The 24,692-nt window shown below is 38.6% G+C and overlaps 1 protein-coding gene across 1 annotated transcript in view; it reads right to left on the bottom strand.

Moving 5' to 3' along the window:
* Window positions 1-24,600, bottom strand: part of LOC138315742 (microtubule-associated protein futsch-like) — a 39,091-nt gene extending 14,491 nt beyond the window's left edge. Inside the window, exons 1-11 of the mRNA XM_069256986.1 lie at window positions 15,314-24,600; window positions 13,919-14,277; window positions 11,697-12,814; window positions 10,660-10,740; window positions 9,881-10,106; window positions 9,350-9,562; window positions 8,908-9,102; window positions 4,284-4,465; window positions 2,717-2,927; window positions 677-799; window positions 133-252 (exon numbers count right to left, since the gene is read on the bottom strand). Of these exons, the coding sequence (XP_069113087.1) occupies window positions 133-252; window positions 677-799; window positions 2,717-2,927; window positions 4,284-4,465; window positions 8,908-9,102; window positions 9,350-9,562; window positions 9,881-10,106; window positions 10,660-10,740; window positions 11,697-12,814; window positions 13,919-14,277; window positions 15,314-24,599 (12,114 nt within the window). The 5' untranslated portion in view covers window position 24,600. The remainder of the gene's footprint in view (window positions 1-132; window positions 253-676; window positions 800-2,716; window positions 2,928-4,283; window positions 4,466-8,907; window positions 9,103-9,349; window positions 9,563-9,880; window positions 10,107-10,659; window positions 10,741-11,696; window positions 12,815-13,918; window positions 14,278-15,313) is intronic.
* Between the last annotated feature and the right edge of the window lie 92 nt (window positions 24,601-24,692).

Below are 24,692 nucleotides of genomic sequence, written 5' to 3'. Positions count from 1 at the left end.
TTTTTCAAGTACTTAAATTTGTCTTTCATGAAAATAAATCATGTGTGCAAATTTTAAAACATGGTCTATAAATATATAATTTTTGGTTTATTCTTTCAACAGAGATATTGTCATTGGATTATAGATACTTACCCGCAGGCCTGCCTTGAAGTCTCGTTTGATCTGAGATTTAGAGTACTCATTCCTGGCCTTGGCACAAATGGCTGATATCTCCTTTCTTTTCACTTCTATTTTCTTTTCAAGTTCCAGAGACTGAAAAATAATGTTAACACAGATGATAATTTAATGTGGATGATTTTTATATAACCTGTGAGATTAAATTGCTCAAGAAAATGGGGTTGCAGACTGGTGTTTTTCTGGAAAATAAACTTAAATTTATTTTGCTGTAAAATGAACCTTAATTATTTTAGATTGATTACGAAACAAGTAATATAACCTATACAAATCACCTTCCGTCACCCAGATGGAAGTATGCAGTGGGGTGGGTTTTAAGAGTAACAGGAAATTGGGGTGCCCGGAGAAAACTCACATGATTGGGCAGGTGATCCCTGACCACATTTGTGCTGCCGACCAAACCCTGGATAGCTAGGTGTAAGGCGAGTGATTTACCCCACTCCCCCCCACAAACAATCATGTGACACTAATACAGCAGCTGTTAACTGTGGTCATTACTTACCTCCCTTGTTGCCTTGTCCATTTCCTTTTCCTTGTCAGCCTTTTCACTTTCTATTGTCTCCAATGATTCCTCTTTGTCGACTAAACATAACCTTAACTCTTTCACAGATTCCATGCCTTCCCCCTACAATTACATCACGATTGATATGCAATACACATGAACAAGAGGCCCAAGGGCCTTAACGGTCATCTGATTACCTTGGCAATAATCATATAGGAAATTAATTAGATATCGTGTAATGGTAGCCATCTTCGATTTGGGATCAACCAGAGATGTAACAACACTTTGTCAGGACCATGTCAGGAACATTTCATGCAAGTTTCAGCCAAATCGCACCGGCAGATCTTGAGAAGAAGTTCAAAATGTGTTTTCAAGATGGCGGCTGTGGTGGCCATCTTGGATTTTAGATAAACCCGCAAAATAACAACACTTTGTCAGCACCATGTCAGGATCATTTCGTTCAAGTTTCAGCCAAATCGCACCGGTAGAACTTGAGAAGAAGTTCAAAATGTGTTTTCAAGATGGCGGCTGTGGCGGCCATCTTGGATTTCGGATCAACCCGAAAAATAACAACACTTTGTCGGGACCATGTCAGGATCATTTCATGCAAGTTTCAGCCAAATCGCACCGGTAGAACTTGAGAAGTTCAAAATGTGTTTTCAAGATGGCGGCTGTGGCGGCCATCTTGGATTTCGGATTGACCCGAAAAATAAGAACACTTTGTCGGGACCATGTCAGGATCATTTCATGCAAGTTTCAGCCAAATCGCACTGGTAGAACTTGAGAAGAAGTTCAAAATGTGTTTTCAAGATGGCGGCTGTGGCGGCCATCTTGGATTTCGGATCAACCCGAAAAATAACAACACTTTGTCGGGACCATGTCAGGATCATTTCATGCAAGTTTCAGCCAAAGCACACCGGTAGAACTTGAGAAGAAGTTCAAAATGTATTTTCAAGATGGCGGCTGTGGCGGCCATCTTGGATTTCGGATCGACCCGAAAAATAAGAACACTTTGTCGGGACCATGTCAGGATCATTTCATGCAAGTTTCAGCCAAATCGCACCGGTAGAACTTGAGAAGAAGTTCAAAATGTGTTTTCAAGATGGCGGCTGTGGCGGCCATCTTGGATTTAGGATTGACCCGAGAAATAAGAACACTTTGTCAGAACCATGTCAGGATCATTTCATGCAAGTTTCAGCCAAATCGCACCGGTAGAACTTGAGAGGAAGTTCAAAATGTGTTTTCAAGATGGCAGCTGTGGCGGCCATCTTGGATTTCGGATCGACCCGAGAAATAAACACTTTGTCAGGACCATGTCAGGATCATTTCATGCAAATTTCAGCCAAATCCCACCGGTAGAACTTGAGAAGAAGTTCAAAATGTGTTTTCAAGATGGCGGCCATCTTGGATTTCGGATCAATCCGAAAAATAAGAACACTTTGTCGGGACCATGTCAGGATCATTTCATGCAAGTTTCAGTCAAATCGCATCGGTAGAACTTGAGAAGTTCAAAATGTGTTTTCAAGATGGCGGCTGTGGCGGCCATCTTGGATTTCGGATCGACCCGAAAAATAAGAAGACTTTGTCGGGACCATCTCAGGATCATTTCAGGTAAGTTTCAGCTCAATCCCACTAGTCAAACTTGAGAAGAAGATTGAAATGTGAAAAGTTTATGGACGGCGCACGACGACGGACGAAGCATGATGGCTAAAAATGTGAACTGTTTTTTTTACTATTCATTTCTGCATCTGTACATTCAATTTTCATTTAAATTCTATAGCAGTTCTAGATGTTGTTACAAAATCAGAAAATCAGTCGTATTTTTGTACATGCAAGATCAGCAAAAATTGCTTTCAACACATGATTATTTTGTTTATTGTCCTATATTCCTGCTTGCAGTAATTGGTGACTGGCTACAGCAAAGCACCATTAGAGAATGTCATCTCAGGTAATCACAACCACAACTGTCCACACCTGTAAAAAATTATCAGATTACTCTGCATCTTTATCTTTTAAAATTGAATATTGATGTATACCAACCTCCTCACTATCCAAGTCAATAACTCCATCCATTTGCTCTATCGTTTCCTTCATATCAGCAATGTTGTCTGTCAGCTCTGTGATTTCCTTTCCAATCTTTCGGATTTCTTTCTTCATCCTCCCTACCGTACCATTAGCCTCATTCTGTTCAGCTATCAGCGACTCAATTTCATTTTCCAACGCTTCACATTCATCATCCAACCTCAAGTTCCTATATGAAACATTTACATTTAATTTAATTTTTGTACATGTATATGCCAAAATCAACAAATTATTCACAAGATTTATTTTGTAGTTTATTTTGTTTAATGTATTATTATATGTTAATAGGTGAAGTGAAAGAAGGTAGAAAATTATTGACCTTTAATCTGTGTTCCAACCTGCAACTATAATAATAATGATAATAAACTTTATATATTGAGAATGGATTTACATGGCTTATCTACCACATCATCCTCCAACTTAAGAGGTGGTGGCCACGCTTAATTACTCTGCCACCATAACGATAGTACAAAATGGAACAAGGAGCCGCAAAGCTTGGCATTATCCCCCGCGCCCAGTTGTGTATGAAAGCTCAAACATAAAATAAATAAAGCTCATTGTAACTAAGAGTTTAAATTTTGATATTGTCATCCATGTAGGTTTAACTATTTGAACAGAGCTTAGTATTGTCCTTGAATAAATTCATACAACAATATATCCGCTCTTCAGTAACATGACATTTAAAAGTAACAGAAAAAGTATCGAAAATGAAAGGTTCCCATTAGCAAAAGGCACAACTAGAGCACTAGCCTAACATGTACAGAAAGTTGAATGGTTTCGATTATAGCCCGGAATAGAAAGGAAACTTTAATAATATGGTATTTTTTAATAAATTTCCATGGTAACAGAAAAAGTATTGAAAATGGAAGGTTCCCATTAGAAAAAGGCACAACTAGAGCACTAGCCTAACATGTACAGAAAGTTTCGTGTAGCCAAGTTGAACGGTTTTCGAGTTATAGCCCGGAATAGAAAGGAAACTTTAATAATATAGTATTTTTGAATAAGTTTCCATGGTAACAGAAAAAGTATTGAAAATGAAAGGTTCCCATTAGAAAAAGGCACAACTAGAGCACTAGCCTAACATGTACAGAAAGTTTCGTGTAGCCAAGTTGAACGGTTTTCGAGTTATATAGCCCGGAATAGAAAGGAAACTTTAATAATATGGTATTTTTGAATAAGTTTCCATGGTAACAGAAAAAGTATCGAAAATGAAAGGTTCCCATTAGCAAAAGGCACAACTAGAGCACTAGCCTAACATGTACAGAAAGTTTCGTGTAGCCAAGTTGAACGGTTTAGGAGTTATAGCCCGGAAACGATACTCGGACGGACGGACGGACGATACTCGGACGGACGGACGGACGGACAGAGCCCAAATCAATATCCCCCGCAAACGCGTTTCGCGGGGGATAATTCATGATTTACCTCAAAGATTATAGATAGTGTAGGTACATAACGTTTGGCAGTAATGTACAATATTTGAAAGCAAATTAAAGTGGTCTCTGAGATTTGGCAGTGAAGTGTTTACCTTATAAGTTCGGAGGGCATGAGGTCATCCGATTTAGTACAGATGAACGCGACACTTCCATACTGTCCATCCATGAGGAGTTGGCGCCGGAAGTTTTCTCCAAGCATCTCCTTGGCAGTCTTGTTGTTTATGGCTCGATGGATAGCTGCTACCACCCACACCACTGTACAGTTCTTCAGATACTGGAGACACATTGTATACATCAGATACTGGACACACATTGTATACATCAGATACTGGACACACATTGTATACATCAGATACTGGACACACATTGTATACATCAGATACTGGACACACATTGTATACATCAGATACTGGACACACATTGTATACATCACTGGACACACATTGTATACATCAGATACTGGACACACATTGTATACATCAGATACTGGACACACATTGTATACATCAGATACTGGACACACATTGTATACATCAGATACTGGACACACATTGTATACATCAGATACTGGACACACATTGTATACATCAGATACTGGACACACATTGTATACATCAGATACTGGACACACATTGTATACATCAGATACTGGACACACATTGTATACATCAGATACTGGACACACATTGTAACATCAGATACTGGACACACATTGTATACACATACTGGACACCATTGTATACTGGACACACATTGTATACATCAGATACTGGACACACATTGTATACATCAGATACTGGACACACATTGTATACATCAGATACTGGACACACATTGTATACATCAGATACTGGACACACATTGTATACATCAGATACTGGACACACATTGTATACATCAGATACTGGACACACATTGTATACATCAGATACTGGACACACATTGTATACATCAGATACTGGACACACACATACTGGACACACATCATCAGATACTGGACACACATTGTATACATCAGATACTGGACACACATTGTATACATCAGATACTGGACACACATTGTATACATCAGATACTGGACACACATTGTATACATCAGATACTGGACACACATTGTATACATCAGATACTGGACACACATTGTATACATCAGATACTGGACACACATTGTATACATCAGATACTGGACACACATTGTATACATCAGATACTGGACACACATTGTAAACATCAGATACTGGACACACATTGTATACATCAGATACTGGACACACATTGTATACATCAGATACTGGACACACATTGTATACATCAGATACTGGACACACATTGTAAACATCAGATACTGGACACACATTGTAAACATCAGATACTGGAACACACATTGTATACATCAGATACTGGACACACATTGTAAACATCAGATACTGGACACACATTGTAAACATCAGATACTGGACACACATTGTATACATCAGATACTGGACACACATTGTATACATCAGATACTGGACACACATTGTAAACATCAGATACTGGACACACATTGTATACATCAGATACTGGACACACATTGTATACATCAGATACTGGACACACATTGTATACATCAGATACTGGACACACATTGTAAACATCAGATACTGGACACACATTGTAAACATCAGATACTGGACACACATTGTATACATCAGATACTGGACACACATTGTAAACATCAGATACTGGACACACATTGTATACATCAGATACTGGACACACATTGTATACATCAGATACTGGACACACATTGTATACATCAGATACTGGACACACATTGTATACATCAGATACTGGACACACATTGTATACATCAGATACTGGACACACATTGTATACATCAGATACTGGACACACATTGTATACATCAGATACTGGACACACATTGTATACATCAGATACTGGACACACATTGTATACATCAGATACTGGACACACATTGTATACATCAGATACTGGACACACATTGTATACATCAAAGATCATGTCACTTCACATAACGTCAATAAACAACAAAACTTTACTCATTAATAAAATTCTTAAGAGTTTGAATTAATCTACTCATCAATTGACATTGCAACGTGCATATGGAAGAAAAATATACCTATCCTGTTAAAAATTATGTAAGAAATGATTAAAAAGTTGGAGATCCTCAGAAATGTGAAACAGAGCTTTGATAGTCAAGTTAAAGCACTCAATATATAAATATACAGAGGATTCCGCTTATTTGAATAAGTCATTTTCCAGAAGAAAATATGCAAATAACCGGAGTATTCCAATAGGAGGAGATGGCATTTTGCACCTCCGTTTGACCCCACACATATGTACATTATAATTTATGTGAACAGGCATAAATACGTAAATTATTTACACTTAAAACGAACAGCAAGTAATCATTTTCGAAGTTGTAAATCGATTTTAATTGTTTAATAACAAAAAAATATTCCAATATCAGATTCTTGTTTACATAAGATCGACACGTGAATCTTTGAGAAACAGCTAATCGATCGATATCAAATGCAACAAGAGCTGTTGGAGAACAGCAAAGCTCGCCTATTCAGAAGAAGTTGATGTTCAAGTATATACTATTTAACATAGAAATATGACAAATTAACAGACTCAAAAAAAACCTAAAGGGCCCCAAATTGGTTGTATTATCACATTCAGCATCCATACACATTAGGAAAATAAAACCATAAACATTTATGATGACTTATGCTTAAACAATTGACAAAATAGAAACTTGCTCAAAAACTTTAACATGGAAATATGACAAATTAACAGACTCAAAAACCCCCTAAAGGGCCCCAAAGTGGTTGTATTATCACATTCAGCATCCATACACATTAGGAAAATAAAATCATAAACATTTATGATGACTTAAGCTTAAACAATTGACGAAACAGAAACTTGCTCAAAAACTTTAACGTGAAATGGGACGCCAACGCTGACGCCGACACCGGGGTGAAAACATTAGCTCTCCCTATTCTTCTAATAGGCGAGCTAATAACTAAACAGGATTGAATTTGTGTCTGCAATTCGAACCTAAATAATAAACAAATTTACGTACATTTGCCTGGCAAAATGAACTTACGATCGTGATTAAACTTCAAAGTACCGATCAACTAGTAGTGTTGTTTTGACACATGTGAAATGGCGGCAGGTGATGAAGCCATGCGTTCACTGGACCTAAATGTGTTTTGAGAATTCATCCTGTATTGTTGATCGATACCGCGAATAGCTTGATAACATTTCAGAAATTAATGCATATCTAAGTAGCAATGAAACAACGAAGCAAATATCTTTTGTATCCTACATACTGTACGAAACTTGCGGTAGCCATTGCACGCCGACTTTGCAAGCTTTTATGTCTCGATCAACGAGACGCTTGATACGCACATGTCTGTCGTAGTCAACAAGACTCTGGTTGAAGAGACTACTCATGAATGGCGATTGTTGTAAGGAAGCGATTAACGTTATCGTACGGCTTGTTATTTTATGCATGAATCTGCAAAGGTATTCGACGCTGTTACGATTTACATCAGCAGCGGTTGATCATAACTTTAGTGTAATCACTGACTCAAACATCTTATTAAAGCATTTGCACTTTCAAATATGTTTATCTATTAACGTAACGTACCTTAGTTCGCAATCAGTTGGAGAAACCATGCTTCCTTACAACAATCGCCATTCATGAGTAGTCTCGTTCAACCTGAGTCTTGTTGACTACGACAGACATGTGCGTATCAAGCGTCTCGTTGAATGAGACATAAAAGCAATCAAAAGTCGGCGTGCAATGACTACCGCAAGTTTCGTACAGTATGAAGGATACAAAAGATACTTGCTAATTTTTTGAATGCTACTTAAATATGCATTAATTTCTGAATGTTATTAAGCTATTCGCCGTTTAGATCAACAATACAGGGAGAATTCTCAAAACACATTTAGGTCCAGTGAACGCATGGCTTCATCACCTGCCGCCATTTTCGAATTCATACACATGTGATCGGCACTTTGAAGTTTAATCACGATCGTAAGTTCATTTTGCCAGGCAAATGTACGTAAATTTGTTGATTATTTAGGTTCAGAATTGTAGACACAAATTCCATCCTGTTTAGTTATTGCATTTGATATCGATTGTTTAGCCGTTTCTCAAATATTCACGTGTCGATCTAATGTAAACAAGAATCTAATATTGGAATATTTGCAACTTCGAAAATAATTATTTGTTGTTCGTTTTAAGTGTAAATAATTTACGTATTTATCAAGTAAACGAAACGATATCTATTTGCCTGTTCACATACGTATGTGTGAGGTCAAACGAAGGTGCAAAATGTCATCTCCGCCTATTCGAATACTCCGGATATTTGCATATTTTCTTCTGGAAAATGACTTATTCAAATAAGCGGAATCCTCTGTATCTTGAAACATATATCGGCGAATTTCGCTAAAAATGTATTGCAAAATTGAAAAATATTCCATTTTATTTTTAGAATTTCACAAATATTTTATTCAAATAACCAGAGGTCACTTAAAAGTCTATTCAAATACACAGAGTTGAAAAACAAAGATGAAGAAGGAAAAAATCGGGACCGCAGAATTTTATGCAAATAACCAAAATATACCGTTATTCGATTATGTGGAGTCCTTTGTATATATAAATAAATAAATTCTCACATCTCTGGCGATGGGGTCTCGGGCAGCATTTGAATCTCGTACACCCGGGAGATCTACCAGGACTGCGCCACTACTGCATGCATCACAGTTCGGCATTTTTATGGTCACTTGTTTCACGATCGGCCAGAACTGACCACCAGCACCTGGATCTGCAGTCTCTATGTACCGGTCAATCAGTCGTCGGAAGTCTTTTGACTACAAACAAGCACACATGTTGGTAATCATAACTGGATAAATATACATGACCATCAATTGAATGCATTAATGAGTTTCTATATAAATTTGCTATATATATTTTTTCTTGTCATGGTCACTGTAAATATTGGAACTATACAACAGATCAGATGTGATTTCAGATTGAAAATTGTATTGCTTAAAATGAAAGTAGAACAGTGTTACTTGTCTAACAGGATGTCGCCAGGATCAGTACATGTATACTAACATTGGTGGCCTTGATGGTTTTGACCTTGTCCAACATCCTGGTGACCGCGGTGAGACGTTTCAGTGCTGCCATGGTGTCTACCTTGCCATATACAGCCTTCACCTTGAGGAAAGCTACCCCAGCCTCAGAGTCAAGGTCGGGCACATGCTTCTTCAGTTTCCCATCAGCTGTGGTCAAGTCTGAGATCAGAAGTTGGAGCTCATCGAACCATTCCTGTTCAAATATTAAGTTTAGTTAATAAGTCTATGTTGGCTGCATCAAGATCTCGAAAAACATGGTATAATGGTTTTTGTTTTGCTTGAGTCAATATAAAGGTAATATATAAACTTTTACAAATAGGAAATATCTGTAAGACATAAATTCATCATACAAAATTGGGATCAGTTGAGACAAGCCAGACAAGAGTAACACTATATGCCTCATGCAAATGATGGGAGTATAAAAATACTAATGAAATGGCATTTTCATTAATTTGTATTATTGAAAGAAAAGTTAATCATTAACATACTCTACATTTTATGATAATTATACCTGGTGAGATAGGAATTTTATGTCAGCCTCGTAGTTGTTACTGGTGGTGTTGGCTAGGACCTCGACCACGACAGCAGTGCAGGCTCTCATGCCCGAGGTTGGTAGAGTGTTGAGTTGGTCTATCACAGCGTTCATCAGACTTGACTTTCCAGCCCCAGTATCTCCCACCACAGCGATAGTCGTCCTGGGTAACACAGTCTTAGCCTGTATGTCTGACAAGTCTTTCCTGGAGACGAGATTTCATTCATAATATCAAATCGACAACCTTTAGCCCAACAGGATTTCAACAGCTATCGATGCTGCCAATGTTTGCTTCTAACATTTGTGTTGAATTGCCATTTCTTTTCTATAATTTATGCAGTTACTCTGTATTATGGCAAAAATGTTTTTTGTCAAGTTATTATACCATACTTGTCAACTTTCCCATTTCTGTTGAGAATTTCCCAACTTCTGACTTCCTATCCCATTTTCCGACCTTACTCTTCATTTTTTTTATCATAATTTTTTGCCTGCTATTTAACTTGATATTTGGTAGCCTACTGTTTATAAATAGACAGAACAATATATTTGAAAAGTTGGCAAGTATGTTATACTTAAAGCTTAAATTTTAACTTTGGAAGACCTATTATGATAGCCACATACATGTAATCACTAAGACTAATAATAATAAAATCTATGATGGATTTCCTTATATGTCTGTATACCATAATTTATTGATAACTGAACTGGACCTGCGGTGTGGCAGGGACAGATCTCAGTTAAATATTCGCTTTACATACCTCCACTGCGAGACTCGAGGAAAGGTGCCAAGCTTACGTCCCTCCAGGGCTTGTCCAAGATTACTGATGACATCTTTACATCTGTAAACAGTAACTTTTGCATGATACCAATACTTCACAAACATATTACAGTAAAATATATGAACCTCTGGGGGCCAACAAAATTATTTGGTTATAGAATAGTTCGTTTTACATGTATTAAAGACATCTTACCTTGACCAGGAATGAAAAGTACTACGTAATAACTATGAATATATTGCAATCATGTTTGTTATAAATATGTTAAAGGGACAATTCAAAGAGGTTAATTCTGTTACAAAACCATGAAGCAAAATATGACATAAATTATTGTTTTATATTTCTTTTGAAACATATAACAAGAAGTATTGACATATTCCATTACAATGTTAAGTATATTGATTGATACCGTTGAAATTCCAAATCGTTGATCAATACAAATAAGCAGATATAACATGTATGCTGTACCCATACCCGAGCAAGTCATGTATGTTTATCAAATGCAATACATAAGGGTTACACCATATTTGCATATTATATTTAGACAAGAACATGCACCTAATAACATAAACACAACAATGTAAGAGCAATTTGAGAAGTTCTTGATAAAAAATTCTTTACTACACTGGCAAGTGCCGCGGTTCGGCATACAAGACATCCGTCCACAATGTGTAATGGCGGACAGCAAGCGAGTTGAACATTTCACATACATTTCACCACAGTGGACTTTTCTGGCATATCATAGTAAAACCAACTAATCTAATTTCCATTAGAACTGGTTTGTTTCCGATTTATATGCAAATTTTAATGTACTCTTACACTAAATTGTCCCTTTAACTGTATATAGTATGACATGAATTATAAGCAAGCTTTGTGTTAATCGGCCAAAATCTTTTACTCAGGTAGAGATATGGAGATATCTTTATCTAAATGACTGATTCATGTCAGATTCTTTTCGCTTTTCAGAACACTTGCTAATAATGTCTTCCACTACATACAAACCTAATACACATCCTTACCTTGAGAGATAGCCAGCTATTTTGTCATTGGAAGCTTCTGCCTCGGTCAGAATACGTCGCTGCACAGAACTTGACACTGGCATTTCTCCATGAGTTTCCTGACTGGATGGGGCAGACTCTGTCTGGGAAGGTGTTGATTGCTTCTTTTTCTTGTACTTCATAAGCTTTGCTTTTACATTAACCAAAAACTCTCTGGTCTTTCTTTTCTTGGCCGATCCTTCTGTTGCATTTTCAGCAGAAAGAAGCCGTTTAGACGCATCTTCAAACTGGCTTTCATTGATGTCCGACACTAGGGGGCACTGGGTACTTATAAGCATGTCTTCATCCAAGGCCCTTTTCAACTTGCTTGTCGGCGAAATTTGGGTAAAATTTTCTATACTTAACTGTTTTGTTCTGGGTCGTTTTGGTGACGGAAAATTATTGACTTCCTCATCATTAAATAACTGACGTCTCTTTAAGTTTGTGCTGGTTGAAGCCTCCGTGGGTCTTGGTGTATTTGTGATAGTTTCTCCATCTGTCTCTTCATTGTGGAGGTCTCCACTGTCAGATTGTCCGAGGTATTCAGAGGGACTTCTGTCATCCTCTCCATTTTCGCCCATAGTATCTGTTCCAATGTCATCATTTCTGGACGACAACTCTGATTCCTCATCCATTTTGTCATCACTAGTAGTGTTCTCAAATGCATTCCAATCCACATCAGGAGCACTGAAGTCTTCCTCCGAGTCAAACATGTTTGAATCATTGTCAGCTCGAGATCTCTCAACCATCTTTGTGTGTGTATCGAATGTCTTGCTTATGTCGGGGAATACGGGTGACAGACATTGTGAGGGAGCTACATCTTCATCCTGATTCCATGGCGACAGCGGAGGAAGAACAGGTATAGGCATATCAATGTCATCATCTTCATCGCATGTATTAGGAATCATGTCGTAGTCATCTGAATGGTGGTGGTTAGGAGGAGATGAAGGGAAAATGTGTGAGTTAATATTGTCATCTGAAACATGGGACTCATCATCTTTGTCATCTTCATCATCATCACCATCATCATCGCCCACACTTTCCTCTAGACAATCCTGGTCACCCTGACAGGAAAACTCATCACTAGCATATGCAGGGTCCTGAAATATATCAAAGAATTATTCAATAGCAGTGATCAAACTGGTAAAGCAAATTTCAATATTATAACTATAAACGTTATCCCAGGTAACTGTACATTAAAACCATCATAAATAGCTAGTAATTAATTTCCAGCTGTAACAAGCAAATACCCCGTATACACATTTGCGGATTTGTACCAGTTGTAATAAATTGATACGGCATCGCCAAATGGAACGCGTTTGGAATTTTCCATGATGGCGGCACCCATATGAAAGATACGCTTCAAATATAACGGCCAATAATTTTCGTTGTTAACAATAAAATTGATATATAAGTAATACCTAAATAGTTTCGAAATACATTGAAATAAATAATCCATGTAATTTTATTGGATAGAAATAATCTCTGTCTTGTTTTCAACAAAGAATACATTCCGATCACAAATAAAAATTCTCGGGTACGCCATCTTGGATCCAAGTGGTATGCTTCTGAAAACCACTTGTACCGGTACAGTTCTGCTGGTAAGGCGCGTTCCATTTGAAATACAACAGATTTGTTTTGATACAACTGGTACGAATCTGCAAATGGAACGTGCGGTTAGCTATATGAATAGTTTTGCTATTGTAGTATTTTTTCATGCCGAGAAACTCTGCATAAACAGGTACTGAAGCACTTACAATGTAACTCTTGTTTTCTGATAATGCTATTTTAGGTGTGACAACTATATCAGCGTGCCAAACAATTACATTACCGTATTCGCTGTAATAAGCGTGCAGTGCATTTCAAAAATTGTGATAAAAGGGGACACTTATTAGGGAACCAGAATATAAGTTACGGGCAAACAAAAGCTGTATTTACACTATTTCAGTAGGTGTAATTCCCCTTGTTTTCATTTCAGATAAAATATGGAAGTATTGAATGGGAGCTGGGGGTCAGGGGGGGCGTCTGTATAACGACTCATTCTTTAGAAGTGGGGAGAGGCGCTTATAGGGGAAGGGGCACTAATTATGACAAATACAGTATATGCTGAAATATAGTCGAAAAGGTTAAAAAGATTCTGTTCATAATCTAGATTCCATAAAACATTAGAAGTTACTTTATATCTAAGCATAACAAAGTAGTACCTCTGGTATAACGGTCTCATCCACTTCTGATATCTCTGGTACCTTATCATCAGTACAGTAATCATCACTGTCAACAGAGTTCTCCTCCTCTTCCGTTACAGAATTCTCATTACCATCATCAGAATTCTCCTCCTCCTCTTCCATTATAGAATTCTCATTACCATCATCAGAGTTCCAATAGTCCTTCTCAACTGTGGAGTTAACAACTGTAGTGTCCTCAATATTTGTGGATGTTTCTTCAGTGGCCGTCGCTAATACTATATCAGACCTCAGGGAGTTGTTGCTGAATGAAGCGGGTAATGAGGAATCTTCGCCAAACTCTTCAGAATTGAAGATATCCTGTATCGATGCTTCTCCCCCTGTAAAGAACCAAATTTCTTAAAAGGGAAGGGGCATTTATAGGGATATGGGCGCTTATTGGGTCAAATACTGTCATTTTTAAAATATTATAATGAACATCTAAATATAGAATATCAGGAAATGCATTGAAAGACAAGAGCTGTTGGAGAACAGCAAAGCTCGCCTATTCAGAAGAAGTTGATGTTCAAGTATTTACTATTTAAACATGGAAATATGACAAATTAACAGACTCAAAAAACCCCTAAAGGGCCCAAAATTGGTTGTATTATCACGTTCAGCATCCATACACATTAGGAAAATAAAATCATAAACATTTATGATGACTTAAGCATAAACAATAGACAAAATAGAAACTTGCTCAAAAACTTTAACATGGAAATATGACAAATTAACAGACTCAAAAAACTCCTAAAGGGCCCCAAATTGGTTGTATTATCACGTTCAGAATCCATACACATTAGGAAAATAAAATCATAAACATTTATGATGACTTAAGCTTAAACAATTGACGAAACAGAAACTTGCTCAAAAACTTTAACCTGAAATGGGACGCCAATGCTGACGCCGACGCCGGGGTGACAACATTAGCTCCCCCTATTCTTCGAATAGGCGAGCTAAAAAAGGAAAAGAGAAATATATTGATTAATATAAACAGCTAAACTTCATTAACTCAAAGCCAGCAAAAGAGCATGAAAACAGTGATGCTGCTACCATGGTTAAACAAATATTTAAGTGTTCGTGAAAAGTGTACATGTACAGCCAGTTATTTACACTGCGTCATGAAATTACATACCTTGAAAGCCAGATTAAATTAAAAACTATCGAAATTTAATTTCCTCATTTTTAATTTCTATTTTTTTTTATCCATATAAATAACCAGCTTTACAGTACATAGTAAAAATTCATGGTTGGGACAGGGTCTTCATGTATTAGGAGTTTGAGTTAATGAAGTTTTTTTTCAGATTTATCTATATTGCCTACAACTTAAATTGTAATGTGTGCCTAGATGTTAAGATTTTAAGTGCAAATATAAACCTGATTCAGTTGTTTGAACTTTCTCGTCCATTTCCACATCCTCATCTTGAATGTCCTGTAGAAGGTCACCTTGGAGGTCGTTACCTTTACAGGAGCCTCTGGATGCATTCAGAGTGACTGATTTGGTCCCACCTTGTTTCAGCTTATCTCTTCCCTTCTGTACTGAATTTGGTGGACTTATAAACTTTGATGGATCATCATCATCAGACTCGCTGTCAGTGATCAATTCAATAATTTCCTCTGCACAGCACTTTTCACTTTTGTTTTTCTTCCTCAGAGGTCGCCGTTTAAATTTTGGTGTAGTTCTTGGTGTAGTTTGCTTCTTTTCTGGAGTTTTGTTTTTATTTTTGATTGGCGACTTTTTCTTTCTCCTTTTTCTGGGTAAATCTTTCCTGCCATCTGTCTCATCATCACAACAAGACAATGGAGTACTTGTACTAATGTCCGACCTTGGTGAATTTAGTCCTCTTCTACGCAAGATTGGCCTGGATTTCAGAGTAGTCAATGGCGATTGTGGGATAGTTTTAACCTCCATGTTCTTGCTTTCTGTTGATGAAACACTGGAATCATCTGCTAATGGCACAAATTCTTGTTTCACAGATAAGATTTCTCCATCAGGATATTCTGTTTTGAAGTTCCGATTTGTTTTTTCTTCTCTAAGAAACACAACTTCTGGTAAACTATCACTAGAGTCTGAAATCACAATTTCATTTTTACATGGCGAGATATATTTAGCACTGATATCTAGAGCAGAGGTACTTTCATCTATCCAGGAATCACTTTCAAAATCAGGCAGAGGACAGTAGTTAACGGAACTGACATCTGTGAGCTCTGTATTCTGTTCAGATTCATTAGTGTCCTTCAGAGATCCAACAGTTGGTGTTTGAAATCCCTCCAATTCTTGTTTCAGATGGATTATGTTCTCAGATGGAATGTCCTTTTCTTGAGTGTTTTTCTGTTTTAATACATCACCATTAATGTCGTTTCCTTCCCAGCAGTCCAGCTCCTCAGAACTTCGGAGTGTGATGATGGAGATATCCGAGGAATCTAGATCACTCATGCTGTAGGTCCTTCCCTTCAGGTCTAGGACTGGGATACTACTGAGGAGGGATTTTCCAGAAACATCCCTAGAATCTTTTGATTTATCTTCCATTTCCTCACTAACAACAGTTTTTTCCATCGATTCTGTAGGTTCAGTTGGCACAGTCCAATAATGGTCGGTTGAACTGCTTTCTTCCTCAGATGGGAGGTTCAACAAATCCTCTTCTCCATTTGATTCTGGCCTCAAAATCTCTTTACTTTCTTTTGAAGCCAGCATTGAGTCTGAATCTGACTGGCTGTCTTGTTCTTTATCAGTATTGGCAGCTTCTTTGTTTGAAGAGCAAACCAATGTCTCCAGTGGTCCAAACAAGGATTCACAGTTCTGTGTATTAGCAGATTCTGTATATTCTGCAGCTTTCTTGTTTGAAGAACAAACCAAAGTTTCAAACGGTCCCAGCAAGGATTCAGAGTTCTGTGTATTAGCAAATTCTGTATATTCTGCAGCTTTCTTGTTTAAAGAACAAACCAATGTTTCCAACGGTCCCAGCAAGGATTCAGAGTTCTGTGTATCAGTGGATTCTGTAAAATCTGTGTCATCAAGAAGTCTGTCTCCAGAAGAATCCAGATTCTGATCCAGAAAGTCTCTGGAATCTTGGGACTTATTCAAGACATTCTCATTCCCAATCTCCAAAGAATCAGCTTGTGTACATTCCTCTTCGGCTGACTGAATGTCTTCATTGTTTTCAGATGTTGTGACAGGAAATTCCTTACAAAGCTGTAACACCTCATCTTTAGTTTCTGATTCAGGTGTATCTTCATGGCAATCCAAGCAAGGATCAAATCCCTGAGATTCTCCAGAAATATTACAGTCATCCGACAAGTTGACATCTTTGTCACCATGACTACCATCTTTATTGTCACAAGTGTTACTAGAGACTTCCATAGTAGTATCTGATGTCTGCAATGATCCTGATACCTTGTGCTCTCCTACTGAACTGTGTACATGTTCATTACTGTAACTATCCACAGGAATGGGTCCATGGTCAGGGCTGCTATGTTCAGTTTGTAGACTACTACCAGCCTTCATTTCAGCCACTGTTTGAGTGGTCGTCTTCTCAGATGAATCAGTTAGAACTTTATCTGTGGAAATTGTTAGCATCTGCTCCGATGATTCTGTAGGCACATTATCAAGAGAATAAGTGTCAGTTTGTTCTGATGATTCTGTGAGAATGGTATCCAAGGAATGAGACACTGCCTCATCTGATGATTCGTTGAGAATGGTATCCAAGGAATGAGACACTGCCTCATCTGATGATTCGTTGAGAATGGTATCCAAGTAGTGAGACACTGCCTCATCTGATGATTCGTTGAGAATGGTATCCAAGGAGTGAGACACTGCCTCATCTGATGATTCGTTGAGAATGGTATCCAAGGAGTGAGACACTGCCTCATCTGATGATTTGGTTAGAGCTGTATCCATGGTGTGAGGCACTGTTTCGTCTAATGATTTGGTGAGAGTTGTATCCATGCCATGTGATCCTGTTTGCTGTGACAATTCAGCGAGTACAACTGAGTGAGATGCCACTGTCTCGCCTTCAGATTCCATCTTTCCTCTTTCTTGTGATGTATGTACAGATCTTGTTTGTTTGCCTTTCAGAAAGAAGAAACGTTTCACCATCTTGGAAATATTTTCCTTTCTTAGCTGCTTATTTGAACAGGATCTTTTTTTCGAAGACACTTTGTCTTTGATGTTGAAGAAGTTTGTCACAGTATTTTTCACATTTTGATACCATGTCTTCCTTTTTTTCCTTTCCACGTGTTGTTCATCTTCAGAAATTTCATTTGACATCTTTCGCTTTCTCTTTCCTTTTAGAATATTACAGGAAACAGTGTCATGACTATCACCAGAATTTTCCAATTGCTGAACGGATTCCAAACTATTCTCTGGTGAGTCTTTGATCTTGGTTTGGGTAACATGTTTAGTAGTTTCATGGTGTGCAGAACATGGCGTCCATTTGGAATTTAGTTCATTGCTGTCAGAATGACAAGATGTATCCCTAGTTTCCGTTTCCATGGTGTCAATACTACGAGCACATGGTGTATGCTCATTATTCAGGTTGGTGGCTTCAATACCTGGTGTCTTTTCAGTATTTAGTTTAGTGGCTTCAGTAATCTGGGAACAGTGAGTCTCCTTTGATTCAGCTACCTGGGTTGAATCTGTTAACACAAGAGCAGGAGAGCATTCATCTGGTGTTGATTCAGCAACCTGAGTTGCATTAGTTGGCTCATGGTCATGATGGTGTTCGTCTGGTGTTGATTCAGCAACCTGAGTTGCATTAGTTGGCTCATGGTCATGATGGTGTTCGTCTGGTGTTGATTCTGAAACCTGTGTTGAATCAGTTGACTCAAGGGCAGGACAGCATTCACCTGGTGTTGATTCAGCAACCTGAGTTGAATCAGTTGACTGAAGGGCATCAGAGCATTCAACAGGTGTTGACTCAGTTACCTGTGTTGAATCAGTTGACTCAAGGGCAGAAGAGCATTCACCTGGTGTTGATTCAACAACCTGAGTTGAATCAGTTGACTGAAGGGCATCAGAGCATTCATCTGGTGTTGATTCAGCAACCTGTGTTGAATCAGTTGACTCAAGGGCATCAGAGCATTCATCTGGTGTTAATTCAGTTACCTGTGTTGAATCAGTTGACTCAAGGGCATCAGAGCATTCATCTGGTGTTGATTCAGCAACCTGTGTTGAATCAGTTGACTCAAGGGCATCAGAGCATTCATCTGGTGTTGATTCAGTTACCTGTGTTGAATCAGTTGACTGAAGGGCAGGAGAGCATTCATCTGGTGTTGATTCAGCAACCTGAGTTGAATCAGTTGACTGAAGGGCATCAGAGCATTCATCTGGTGTTGATTCAGCAACCTGTGTTGAATCAGTTGACTCAAGGGCATCAGAGCATTCATCTGTGGTTAATTCAGTTACCTGTGTTGAATCAGTTGACTGAAGGGCAGGAGAGCATTCATCTGGTATTGATTCAGCAACCTGTGTTGAATCAGCAACCTGTGAATTTGTCAACAACAGTTCATCACCTGTTTCTTCGACGGAATTAGCATTACTCAGATTTCGGTTATCTATTTCCCATACTGTAACCAGGTTGCTCTCACTAAACCTTGAGGTACAGCTATCTGTTAGTGACATGCTGCTGAAGTCCATTGAACTTTCCGGTGTGGAATCAACACTACATCCTTCAATAGTCTCTCTGTCATTTTCTACCATTAAATCAATATTCTGAACAGGTTTCTCATCCACTGCAGCCTTCTCTGTGCATGTTTCCAAAGTCTCTCCTTTACAGGGGATACAGTTTACATTTACGTCAATGTTTTGAACACCCGTCTCTTGATCTTTTGTGGAAGTGGTATTACTGGAACTTGAACCCTCCAGAATCAATGTAAAACAATTCTGAGGGAAATTTTCTTTCGGTGATTGACAATGGTTGGAATTTTCCTCTTGAATTCTTACTGGTGTTTTTGTCAGCTTTATGTCTGGTGATTTAGCCTCGTTTCCTACCACTCTACAAATAGATATGTTACTTTGAACATCTTTTCTTCCTTCTTTCTGTTCATCAGCCATGTCCAATTTCCTTGACACATTTGTATTTCCATTACAGTCTTTTTTATCCAGAGTATCCATATCCACTACGAACACAGGAGGCATGTCTTTGACCTCGTGAAGCGACACAGAAACACCTTCTATGTCCGAGGCATTGTCTATAGACGAAATAGAATCTTCAAGACAGCTGATCATGTCGGAGGCATCAGCTCTATCTTTCCTTCGCTTGGTAGCAGGAGACATGAATACTTCAATGTTATTATTGTTTTCTGTGGCCTTAGTCAGGGGAGAGATACTTTGACAAAAGTCCTGTAGGGCTTGGATTTTTCTAGAGATTGGTGAGGAACTACCAACACAGTCAGATTCAGTGGCAATACATTTCTCAGGTCCCTCGTCAGTGAATTTAGTCCTCTCTGATGCGGAACTCTCCTGCACTTGTATATAATCTGTATCTATGGTGGTAATGGCTTCTGTTTCTGCCAAAGAACCCTGCTGTTTGTCCTCTGTTACATCATTACCATCAGTCTCAGCTTCATTACTTCTATCACTAGGAGATCCATCTTCTATATTGCCTTCCGTTGATGTAATATCCACCAAAGTCTGGCTGGAAGATGTACCATCAGTCTCCATAATCTCCTTTGTTGATGGACAAACTTTTGGAAACTGCTCATCAGGAGTTGTGATATTGGTTCTCAGTTCATTCTTTCTATCTATGAAAGAAGTCTCTGCTAGATTTTCAAGACTTACATCTTCTGCTTCAGTCTCCATCATCTCACCTGTTGGTGAAGAATCCTCACAAATAGGATCTAAACCATCTAAAGTTACTTGTGTCTTCTCCATACTGATGGCAGCATCTGGTTCATCCTTGATGATACCATCTGTCTCTGTACTTTCCTGTACATGTTCCCAGGCAATACTTTCTGCTTCAGCCTTAATTGTCTCCACTTTGGGTGAAGAAACGTTGGAGACTTGTTCAGTAGAGGCCAAACCTTTTAAATCATCCACTGGAGTTTTTTCAGTAGTAGGACCCTCCAGTATGTGTTCAGCTGTTTTTTCACTCTCTGACTGAAGCTCTGAGTTTCTATCATCATCAATACCCTCATGCATCTGTTCCTGCACCTCTACATCAGCCACTGTATTTGTATCAGGTGGTGGAAAGTCTCCCTTTATCTGGTCTGGTGAGATCAATGTCATTCCCTTACCCTCTGGAATCACATTTATAGGTAAAACTTTATCTTGATCTGCAACATTTATACAAGCTGTTATTGTCATCTTACTGGTATATGTTGCTTTATCGTCCTGTATTTGTTCAAAGAGCACACTACTTCCTGTCTCAGCCTCATTATGTTCTTGTACATGTTTAGAGAGCACCTCTTCAACATGCCCATTCTCATCTATCTCAATATCTTCTGGTATCTGCTCAGCCTCTGAATTCTCATCAGTCTCCCTATCTTCCTGAATCGAGTCAGGTGTCACTTGTACATCCTCCTTACTTTCCTGTACTTGTTGGAAGATTTCCTCTCCAGCCTGACAATTCTGTTCAGAGTGTCCCTCTCCAGTCTCGGATGTTTCATGCATATCTCTACCTTCCTGCATCTGTTCAGAGATTTCCTCCTCAGGTTGTCCATTCTCATTTGTCTTATCAACTTTTGTTTGTTCACAGGGTCTCTCTTCCGTCACAGATGTTTCATTCATACCTCTATCTTCCTGTTCCAGTTCAGAGACCAACTCTTCATCATTTCCCCCAGTATATGTCTGTTCCTGTTCAGAGATATCCATATTAACCTCTAAATCCTTATCTGTCTTCTTCACCTCTTCAGCCTCTGAGTTATCCTTGGTCTCTGTACCTTCCTGTACCTGTTCAGAGATCACAGCTTCAGTGATCATGACCATATTCAAATCTGTAGTTGTGCCCTCCCGAGCCTTTTCTTTGGTTTTGTGGCTTTTTTCACTCACATCAGCTTCTATATTGCCATATGTTGATAAATCCTCCTGTGTCTGATTGAGTGCTACTCTTTCTGACTCATCCATCTTTTCCTCTGATTGCAGATCTAGAGAAAACTCCAGATTAAGGTTAAACACTGAATCTTTACACTGCTCCTGCATTTTTTCTGCAGTGGCACCAGAAGTCTGAACAGGCTCAGAGTTCATAGTCTGTTTATCAGCAGACGCCTCTAATTCCATAACTAAGGAGAGACTAGCGCCATCGTCCATATCTATGTCACTTTGATGGCAGAGATGGGCATCACTTGACACCAAGGAAATATTTGGCAATATGGCTGAGGATAAATTTTCCTTACAAGATTCTACAGTCCTGTTATCTACAACATCCTCACCTTGTTCTAAGCCAGCACAATGTCCTATCTGTATATTGTCACCAGCCGTTTCCCCAGGATATTCTTTGGTGAAGGCTTCTTCATTCTGTTCTTTGCTTTCTGAATTCCCTTCATGATGATGTGTAGTGGACTGTTCTAACGACATTGTATTATGGTCATTACTTTTCTCATGATCAGAGGTCACAGACACAGTTGAAGTCAGATCTAGTCTTGGCTTGACAACGTCGTTCTTTACAGTAACAACAGACCTTACTACATTAGGAACACTTCCATCCACCTCGTCTGCTCGTACACGTGTATCACTAATCAGACTATCACAAGACATGTCCTCAGAACTACTGGGGTACAATGGAACATCTCGGGTAGTGCTTTCCTTTTGTCGCTGAACATCCTTCAAGGTGAAATTCTTGTTTATGTCAACATCTGCTGGTTCAATGTTTTCAAGGTCAGAATCAGAACTAAAGTCACTATTCAATTTGTCAGCCTCCTTGGTTGCTGTACATGTAACATTCAATTCATTGGGATGCATAGTTACTGTGGCACTGTTGGTATCTTTTTCTTTAGCGTCACTGTCATCATCAACTGTATTGTTTTCACTTCCATTAACATTCATGACAATATTATTCAAATCAGATTTAATGGAAGCAGATAGGACAGTGTCAATGGATTCTTCTGCATCATTTTCACCAAGGTGAGATTCAAGCCCAATATCCGCTGAACCAGAATTCACACCAATTTCACTTGGTTTAGGTTTTTCTACTTCATTGATTTCCTGATTTGAGTTTGGTGAATCATGCTGAACTGCTTGAGTTTTAGCCTCATGGTCTTTCGTATAAGCAAGTTCAGGAACAAGCAATGTGACTTCTCTGTCCATATGTGAATAGTCATGTTTAATCTTCACATTTTCTTCTGATGTGTCTTTTTCCTGGTTGATAATGGGCATCCCAGACTCCATAAAGTCACTTTTAGATAAACCAGTTTCCTTGCTAACTACTGCAATAGGATTGTTTTCTTTGATTTCAGAGATATTGTCTTGTGCTTCTGTCTCTTTAACAAGGCTCACATCTCCCTCAATGTCTTTTGAATTTTCGAATTGTCCGAGAGTGTCACTACAACCAGTTTGTTCTGCCGAGTCCAGTTCCATTCCACAAACATCATTTTCTGAAACACTTTCAGTTTTGTCTAATTGCACATCATTTGTCACTTCGTCTAACAATTCTACTGTCTTGTTTAAAGTTTTGTTCAGATCACCAGCAGGATCAATGTCACCCTCTGAAACAATCTCAGTTCTGTCTGCGGCCTCTGTACCCACCTTGTCTATATCACATGTGTCCATATACACTTCCTTCGTGTCATCTTCATCAAACACACCATCATCCATGTCTGAGTCCTCAAACATGTCTTTATAGTTTAAGTCCTGATCAGGGTTGTTGATGATAATTTCTGTAGGGCATTCCGCCGAATCTGTTGACTGACTTGTACACGACTCAACCTCTTGATCCATCTGAACATGGCGATCAAAATCACTTATCTCAGGAACTTTGAATTTCTCATGAAGGCAAAAATTTGTCTCTAAACCACTAGTGTTTGTAGTTTTCTGAATGCTTGACAGATCACTTGTCTGACTTTTACATGGTCCCTGTGCTTCAATCGTCTCTTGTCCAGCATTAATCCTAGCCAAGGGATTTTCTTCCTCGTACTCTACTGGGCCAGCGGAAGACAGCTTCCTTTGCTCTGGTGCATAGGTTTCTTTGACAAGAGATACAAGAGGTGATGTCTGGATAGAAGCATCCTTCTGTGAAACCAGATCTGTTGGACCTAATTGTTTTATAGGACCAGATATAGCTAAAGCTCCTTCCAAATTACCTTCAAGACTTCCTCCTGTTTGCACATTCCCTGGTGCAGCAGAAGTTTGTAAGGAACTAGCTTCTTCAGATCTGCTACCACTTGAAGAAACTCTGCTTTTGTGTACAGCTTGTTTTGGTTTTGGTGTGCTAGTTTTAGCTGGACTTTTAGTAGTATCTATAGTATTTGGCAGATTCACAACTAGCTCAAAGCTGTCCTCTACTGATAAGCTGGCACTATTTTTTGAATCTTCTTCACCAAAAACAGAGACTTTGCTAGTATCATTCCCAAGTAAACTGCTATTTTCTGTGAGATTAGCACTATTTTTAGAACATTCTCCACAATTATCAGCATTGGCATCAGAAGGATGTAAAATGTAGTTTTCTCCTTGGTGCTGTCTTGGTTCATTTATAACATCCTCATTGGACATAGCACTAGCTTCTGTATCCATCTGTTCTGACGTGACACCAGAAGCTTCTCTCACAGTAGGCCTAACTTCTGTATCTATCAGTTCTGACGAGACACAAGGAGTTTCTGTCACAGC

The sequence above is a fragment of the Argopecten irradians genome, chromosome 2 (genome assembly GCF_041381155.1).
Source record: "Argopecten irradians isolate NY chromosome 2, Ai_NY, whole genome shotgun sequence".
NCBI classification, from domain to species: Eukaryota; Metazoa; Mollusca; class Bivalvia; order Pectinida; family Pectinidae; genus Argopecten; species Argopecten irradians.
The sequence above is the reverse complement of the archived record's forward strand: the minus strand, read 5'-3'. Positions and strand labels throughout refer to the sequence as shown.